At 31.3% G+C, this 9,040-nt stretch overlaps 1 protein-coding gene across 1 annotated transcript; it reads left to right on the top strand.

Moving 5' to 3' along the window:
• Positions 1 to 4,206: 4,206 nt before the first annotated feature.
• Positions 4,207 to 5,551, top strand: LOC133855046 (protein LURP-one-related 4-like). Its single transcript, XM_062291339.1, has 3 exons — positions 4,207 to 4,448; positions 4,893 to 5,108; positions 5,255 to 5,551. Exons 1-3 carry the CDS (start codon positions 4,212 to 4,214, stop codon positions 5,387 to 5,389), a joined length of 588 nt encoding a protein of 195 aa, XP_062147323.1. The 5' UTR covers positions 4,207 to 4,211; the 3' UTR covers positions 5,390 to 5,551.
• Positions 5,552 to 9,040: the final 3,489 nt, after the last annotated feature.

The following is a 9,040-nucleotide window of genomic DNA, read 5'->3' as shown; positions in this document are numbered from 1 at the left end:
TTTGACTCAGGTATCAGAGGGGGATCGTCGGCACCCCCCGATGCAGTTTTTTATTATTTTGTAGATCATGAAGAACAAGACGAATCATCAAGCAACACGTCTCATGCTGAAAATTGTATCAACAGATAGTGATGACTAGCGTATTATCAATTGTCAAGCACTAATAGGACTAGCTAGAGTAATTCTACATATACATTAAGTGTTTATCAAGTGTTCATAAAAAATGAAGTGACTTTTAAATTTACTATTGAGCGTGTGATTGATTAAATGATGATTTTGTTCAAATGGTAATTTTAAAAGCCACATAATTTTTTGATGGACACTAGATAGACACTTAATGTACCTATACACAGAATTACTCCACTAATAGAGATTCCGCATATAAGTGGAATTTATATTCATCTTTTTGAAAATAAGATGTAACTTGATAGACACATGCTAAATTGAAACCCTTGGCCAGATTTTACTTTTTCCGAAAAAGTTGGCATTTTTGTCTTTAAGTCCCGCTGATATATATAAATAAGAACTTTACTTATAACTCATGATCTTTCAACACTTTTTGAAAAAATGTATTCAAACTTTAAAAAGTGTCAATTTAGGGTGGTATCCATCTTTCAATTTCAGCAATCCGTTAGAATTTTTCTTCAAATCCAGTCAAAATTTCCAAACTATCCTTTTTTTTTTTTTTTTTTTTTTTTTTTTTTTTTATGGTAAAAAAAGAAAAAAAATTGCTAAGATTTAGGTATTGGTCAGAATTTAACAAAATTTGTAAAAATACCCAGGGTTCTTTGAAATTTTTTATATTTTTTCTTAAAAAATAAATACAGGGTTATTTTGAAAATTTTGATAGAATTTAACGAAAAATTCTAAATGAGGGTTGAAATTAAAAAAAAAATAAATAAATTGAAAGATGAATACCCAAAATTTACGCTTTTTTAAATTTAAGTACTTTTTTCAAAAGTAATGAAAAATATGAATTAGAAGCAAAAGTAGATGGCCGATGGAAAAGACAAGGTGAGTTTTGTCGCCTTTGATAAGAATGTAAAATGGTTGTCTTGTTTGTTGACCTTCTGCAGTTTTTCAGTGATTTTTTTTTTTTAAATATTAAAAAATGTATTTTTTTGTTTTGTTTTTCTTAAAGAATGTTTGAACAGTCCCTTCTTCCTTAAAATAAAGATGTAGAATATGCATGGTGAAAGGTAAAGGGTAAAATATGAACATTCTACCTCCAAGACTTTTCTCACGAAGTCTGTACTCAGGAATATCAAGGGTTTAAACATGAAAAAGAAAACATATATTAAACCTGATCAGCTACTTTTGAGTTTGTGTCAATTTTCATATAGATATTCTTAGTTAAAGTATTCATTAAATATTAAATTTATTTCTTATTCTTCTTCTTCTTTTCTCTTTTTTTTTATTTTATTTTAATTTTAGGTTTATTAAACTTTTGAGATAATTAAGTTGTAATTTAGCATTATATGAGAGCTAAAAGTCATAAGTTTGAATCTCGATTCTATCATTTACCTCACATTTTAATTAAATATTTCACGTATTGAACATCACCTATTAAAAAATGAGTTTGATCCCATATGTAAAAAAAATATTTAAAATATTAAATAAATGATTAAATAAATAAACTCTCGTATCTTTGAGAGCATATTCAACTTCTGAATCAAAAGATTGGTGTGTTGTTCTTTGTAGCCTTACTTGGACAAGGGTTTTTCATAAACAAATATAAACAAAATATGTTGGGTCACCGGCACAAGGTTTTATTTTATGAACTTCTTTAGATAATTGTTTCCCCACCCCCCCCCCCCCCCCCCCCCCCCCCCCCCTCTTTTTTCTTTAGATTATTGTTTAGTGGGATACAAGAAGTGGAATTGGCCCATTCAGTTGGGAATGGACCGAAATTGACCCATTTAAATGAGGTCATGCATGCTTGGTTACTGGTTAGTGCAATGACTACAAGGAATTGGTCCATTCAGTTGGGAATGGAGTGAAGTTGATGCTAGCTAGTTACTAGATCGACTATTGTATATCAAAAAAATTAGAAAATGGATTGTCAAATAGGAGTTGAAGTGTGGGACACATTCCAAATGTCCTATAAAGAATTTAGAAGCATAATTTAGGTGATTTTCAAATGAATAAAAGCATCGTGGCACATGTTGAAGTCTTATGGCATGCCATGACGCCCACCAAGACATGCCATGGCACCCACCAAGGCAAGTAGTGGCAAGCCATGGCAACCATCAAGGCATGCCATAGTATGGGTATTTTTGAAAATTCTATCAAAATTCTTAAAATACATTTGTTTTTATTTTTTTTTAAAAAAAATTTTATAAAAATTTTCAAAGATTAAGGCATGAGTATTTTTGCAAATTCCGTTAAATTCTAACCGATTCTTAAATCCTAACAATTTTTTTTTTCTAAAAAAAATGAGAGGTATTTTGAGAATTTTGACAGGATTTACTAGAAAGTTCTAACAGATGATTAAGATTGAAACTTTCTGAAAAATGAATACCTTAAATTGAGACGTTTTAAAATTTAGATACATTCTTTCAAAATGGATAAAATTTTAAGAGTTATAAATCATGAAGTTCTTCTGATATTTTTAGTACATTAAAAGTTGTATCAAACAAACAGTTAATCTATCTGATAATAATAATAAAACTCAAAAAGCATTTTGTTGACTTTTTTGCTTTTAAAAAAAATGACAAAACGCACCTATGAAAAAGCTTTAAAATGAAGTTTTTTTTTTAAAGATCTCCTTTTGACTTTACAAGCTATATTTATTTCTCAAGGCATATATGCAATTCCAAACAGGTAAAAGTGTATTTGAGAAATGAATTTATTTATGGAATTCTAATATTATTAGATGAGATCTATGTACGATTCACGTCCGTGTACATGTTCAAGGATTTGGATTAGAGAAATAGTATTATTATCACATTAATTAATTTTAGTTTCTTTTACATGATTACAAGAAACATATATATATATATATATATATATATATATATATATATATATATATATATATATATATATATATATATATATATATATATATATATATATATATATATATATATATATTTTTTTTTTTTGAAAAGTTGGGATTACAAGAAACATAGAGTAAAAGAATCAAAAATTGGTTTTAAAATAAGTCACCCGGCCCCTTTGGACTATAAGGACAAAATTATAGGTAAAATGTTTATATTCGGCATGACATCAACAACCTTAAAGATACTAGATACCTTTCTAAGTGCTTCTCTATTAAAATCTATAAAGGAAAAGTCAGACACTCATTGAAAGAGAGTAGGGCCTGCTCTAGGAATGTTCACAATGAGACATTCCTAAAACATGTATTTTTTTTTTTTTTTTTATTAAGTTTTAGGTGAGAAACTTCTGTCCAGGTCAACTACTTCGCCACGCTGGACTAAAATTGGGATCCCGTGCAACGTGTAATGAGCAACATTAAGCAAGAGTTAGGTTATTCGGGTTTCACCTATTCAGATAGGTGTTCGAGTAGAGAATGACTTAGGTCTCCGGCCTCTCACATTAATGTAACGAAGTGACATGTATAGTAGCTTTATTGTACCAGATTCAACCCTCGTTTCAACTCCGATTATCAAGTATCTTGATGTTGTGAGATCGGCCATGGAAAATTTTTGAATAAGCAGGAAGGATTCGCAAATCCTCTAAATGTAAAAGTAGAAAAGACGTGTAATGTTTAGACTATTTCTCTATAAATAAAGTCTTGTACGTATACAATCAAATCATCAAGGAAAAATGTAGCAAAAAATATTATAATGTGTGGACGTAGGCTATATGTTGAACCACTTAAAATATATGTGGCTTAATTTCATGCTTTCTCCCTTTAAATTTTTATGTGTTCTTATATCAAGGGACAATCTGTTTTTGCTGGAAAGATTAACAAATCAAAATAGGGGAAGTGCTCCTCCACAAAGTGATCATATGGTATCAAGCTAGCCATGGTTCAAATGAACCAATACGATAAAAGAAAAGAAAAGAAAAAAACAGCATTAATCCAGAAGATTTAATATACAAGTCGTTATATTTGCCTTTATAACTGTCATATAAAATTATTTAATGAGATTGAAGTCGCCCACCAAATATCTTGGAACTTAAAAATAATCTTCTCTAGACCAACTTATCTCCAAACCCCCACAAATTATATGCTCCTATTAATGGCTAAGATATATCCCCATATTATATACCCTCGCGCGGCTTCTTCCTACATGACTTCAAAAGGAGAAACATTCACTGTATGGATGAAATCCCTTCTCTTTCATTCATATGGTTGCACTGTCTTCAATTCCAAGGGTGAGATTGTTTATCGCGTTGATAACTACGGCAAGAAATGCAGCAATGAAGTTCATCTCATGGATCTGCGAGGAAAAGTTCTCTTCACCATTCGTCGGAAGGTAGCATATATATATATATATATATAACATGAATATATAATGAGAACTATATCGTGGTTTTCGATTAGCTTAATTTGTTGGTAAGATTTGAAATGAGACTTTTCATTTTACCCCACCCCCGACTCCGCTGCTTGAGAAAATTTGTATGTTTGTCGATGTGTTTTGGGGCTACCTTTTGTTTTTGGTTTGAAAACGTGTTCCGATATAACATAAATGGGAAAACTGGTTTTGTGTTTTTAGTTGTGTTTTGGGTTGTTTCTCAATATTTTTGTTCTGAAAAACGAAAACAAAAGACAAAGAACAAATTTGCCTTTTGCTTTGTTTTGTTTTTGTTTTTGTTCTTCTGTTTCTGTTTTGTTTTTGCTCTAACTTTATTGGGGTTTTTTTTTATGATAGCCACATGCACCTTAATTGGGTCTCTCAAATTTTGAGTATATTATGCAGAAATTACAAGCTTTTGGATGTTGGGATGGTTATAGATGGAGCAGTTGTAGCATAAAGAAGGAAAAGCCGTGGTTTCAAGTCAAAAAGTATTGCAGAATGCTTAGGGGAGATGTAGCTTGTGGAATTACAGTAGGGTATGACAAGTATTGGATGGTTAGATTGGCTGCCAAAGCAGCATTCAGGATAGTAGACGTCGATGGGGATGTTGTTGCTGAGGTGAGCTTTGGTTAATTTATTTGCTGAAAGCTTCCGAGAGTCGGCTCGAATGGCCAACTCGTTTAATTTGGTTGAGATCGGTTGTTCAAGTTCTCACTCAACCGATACATCATTTTTCCCTGATCGATGCACTTGATTTTGTGCAGGCAAAGCGAAAGCAATCATCTTCTGGAGTACTGCTCGGAGACGACGTAGTGGCTTTGGAGGTTGTTCCTCATATTGATCATTCCCTTATCATCGCTCTTGTGATAGTGTATGGATTAATTCAACGTAGAATGTAAAAATAATCTTTATCAGACACTTGCAAATTAAAGGCTGTCTCCAGCAGGCTATAATTTAGCTAACTAGCGATTCTTTTGACTTGGCATTCATTTTCCTCTTTCTTCGTATATTGTAGTACTTAATTGTAATGGAATTTTTTGAACGAATTTTGGTTGAGAAATGCTACACACGCTCTCGTTTACATACTCTTAAATGTACGCTCTCTAACGTGATAGTGAAAATCACTATTAAATTCAAAATTTAATAGTGATTTATCCAAAATTCAATAGTAATTTTCACTGTCATATTAAGGAGTGTGAGAGTGATAATAGGAGTGTAGCAATTTTCATTTTAATTTGGTCCGTAGAGGTGACGAAAAGAAAGCTGAGAAGAGCATATAGAAGGGAATATAATTAAAAGAAATCTTATGTAATGTTATTCCTTGCATTTTTGGGTGAAGATTGAATCTCTTCATAAAAAAGTTAAAAAAACCGTACATGACTGAAGATTGATTTTAGCATCATTTATAACCTCAAAAAAATAAAAAAATAAAAAAAAATAATAAAAATTTGACATCAATATGTTTGGTTATTGATGTGGTTTTTTGTTTACCAAAATATATCAATAATAAAATTACCACTCGCAATAGTACGAATCCTTATAGGATAGGGCTATGTTGAGGGTGTCGAACCTCAAGGACTGCGTATGTATTATTATCAAGCTTATCGAGATTAAATATAACTTAATTTAAAATATGTTTGATTTTTGTTTTATAAAAATAAATGCATAAAAGTAAAAGACATAAATTTAAAGATAATAGGGATGAGATAAAAAATAGGGGATTGATTTCACCACTCACCGCATAACAATGGTCAATCATAAATTAACAAGGAAAATTCATACTATGCATGATAAAGGGCTCGTCTCACTCGAGTTGTCAAGAAATTACCTCTAAAGAATAAGTATAATCTATCTTCGGTTGGCACGGACCGTCCACCTAACCACTAAGATGCCGTACGACCCGTCTTCCCTAGGCATAGACTAGCTACGTCTTTAATAGGATATACACACAATCAATGGAATAGTATAACCCATCTTCGGTTGGCACGGACTGTCTACCTAAATTACACTAAACTAGGGTGTAGTACAATCCGTCTTTCCTAAGCATGGTCTATCTAATCCTCTTGATCATATATCAATTAAAACCATTGTATAACAATCATTCACATAATCACAGAAAATATGAAGGATTGAGTTCAATCAATATAAAAGACTTTCTAAAACAAGATAAGAAATTCATAATGATTGAATATAAACATTAAAATCAATTCTCACAGTTATACAACCATTATGCATATAGAAAATCCCAAATTAAAATACAATTAAACCATTGTTACTTGGAAAGGGCTACATCAACACCCTATTAGGAATTTAACCGCTCATCGTAGTGCTGGGATGGCCTCCTGCCATGTTCTTCTCCTCTTCAACTTGTCAGGCCTCCAAGAAGAATTTTGTCTAAAGCTAAGCACAAGCCCAAGCACCAAGCACACATTCTCTTGAAGCTTAGAGGTCTATTTATAGGAAGCACACATGACGGAGTACGTTGTCTACTTCTACTTTATGTTTTTTTTTAAGAAAAGTTCTAGTCCAAATAATTGTTGGCTTACGTGAATGGAAACCAAATCAAGGGAATTTTTGTTTCTCCTAAGTCAGCTTGTATTTCAAGTCGGCAAAGGAATCCAGGTTTTTGTAGAACTCCAAGTCCATATCAAAGGTGGATTTCCAAGTACGTAGGTTACTAATTAAATTTCCTAGTTGTTTTAGTTTTACTTTTCCTTGTCAATTTAGAATAAGTAGACAAGTCTATAAAAGCTATGTAATACTTTTGATTCAGGGATGGAATAAAGAAATCTTTTGATAGTCTATTTTGAGTTGAGATTACTCTGTCCATGGGTGAGAAGCCCTTCTTTTGGGTGTGATGCCTATTGTCTTTTCTTTTTTGATTTTTCCTGCGTCAACACAAGTCCTAGAAGCCCTTGGAATTCCAGAAAAATCGTCTCTTGAGTCTTCTTGTCCAAGTAGGAGATTGAAACTTTAATCCATGTAGGAAAATGATTCCAAATTCGGCTAGAATTGCGGTCTTTTATTGCGAGGCAATTTTAATATAGTAAACGTTCGAATTAGAGAAAAGCTATTTCTGACATATTTGTTGAATATTTTATTAGCTTTCCAACGCCATTAATTTCATCGCAATCCAATATCTGATGCAAAAGTTATGATTAAAACACTGAGACATATGCAGAATCCAAATTTGAATCCAATCTGATTTTGACTCTTATTAGTAGAGAAATTCTGATTTAGTCCTTCACTTGATTTGATTAAACTTAACCACATCATATAGGTATTCTATTATGATTGGTTAAGCTTAAACATATTTTCTAGGTCTTCTCAAAGTGTGCTTTAAGCCCAAAATTAATGGAATTAATTGTGTCTTTATTTAAAACCTGAAAACATTAAAACAACACAAAATCAAACAAATAACAATACTAAAAAATTAACATATATAAGTTAAGGGGCTTGAATGTGCAACATTCGACACTTATCAGTTATCTCATTATACATTTTATTTTTTTGTTAAATTTATTGTGCTCTGGATATCGAAATAGTAGTTACATCTAGTTGCAACCCCTAGTCACTAAACCTCTTAATCAAATTGCTTTTCTTACTACTTGTGCTGCTGTCATATAAAAATCAACATATCTAATAACACTAGAACTTATATATGTAATTTTTTTTTTGAAGGTAACTTATATATGTAATTGCGCACCTTTGTCATAAACCAAACCAACATTAAACCTTAATTACCAGTATTGGCAATGTATTAGGCTATTAGCTAACAATATCGTTTGCTTATAAAATTTCATTTGCAATGACTTTATCTTAATTTTATCCTCAAACTCATTATCTAATTGAATCTTCAGTATGTTAATTAATATTTAACATGCTTTTGGCAACGATCAGCATGTCATCATGCATCATCAATAGAATTGGAACCATGTATATTTGTATCGGTTTTAATTATTTGGAAAGTCATCGTGCATTTTTGTAAAGCTTTTACTTCTAGCTAGTTCCACCTCCTTGCTATAATCTTGCTCATTTCCTACAAAAATAATAGACTCTTTCCTCAGGTGGAGCATATATAACAAATCCATAAAAACAAAATCTCTACTTACTATAAACTTGGGTGATTTAGGATTGAAAAATCACAATCTATATGTTTTAACCCCATTGATGTATGTTTTAACCACATCGACATATTCGAGATATGCTCTTTTTGGCTCTAGGCTCAATCTAACCATCATTAATATATTCATATATATGACAATTATCATGGAAAAAAACAAAAGATTTCAATTTTGAATAATTAGCAAAGAATACTACTAGAGTTTTATATTCAATAGTAATTGATTGATAATGATTGATCACCCAATAGCAACTTAATCATATTAACTACATCTGTCTAAAGATACTTAGGGGCATTCAAAAGTTTGTTACACACTCTCCCCAAAAGAGTATTGTTCATCTATTCAGCAACTCAATTCTGACTTTTTCTTACAAAACTTATCAAAATCACCTTTACAAATTCCATGTCGTTATCTATTCAACTTATA

This window comes from Alnus glutinosa, chromosome 13 (assembly GCF_958979055.1).
Source record: "Alnus glutinosa chromosome 13, dhAlnGlut1.1, whole genome shotgun sequence".
In the NCBI taxonomy this organism is placed as follows: domain Eukaryota; kingdom Viridiplantae; phylum Streptophyta; class Magnoliopsida; order Fagales; family Betulaceae; genus Alnus; species Alnus glutinosa.
This window is presented reverse-complemented; position numbering and strand designations above follow the sequence as displayed.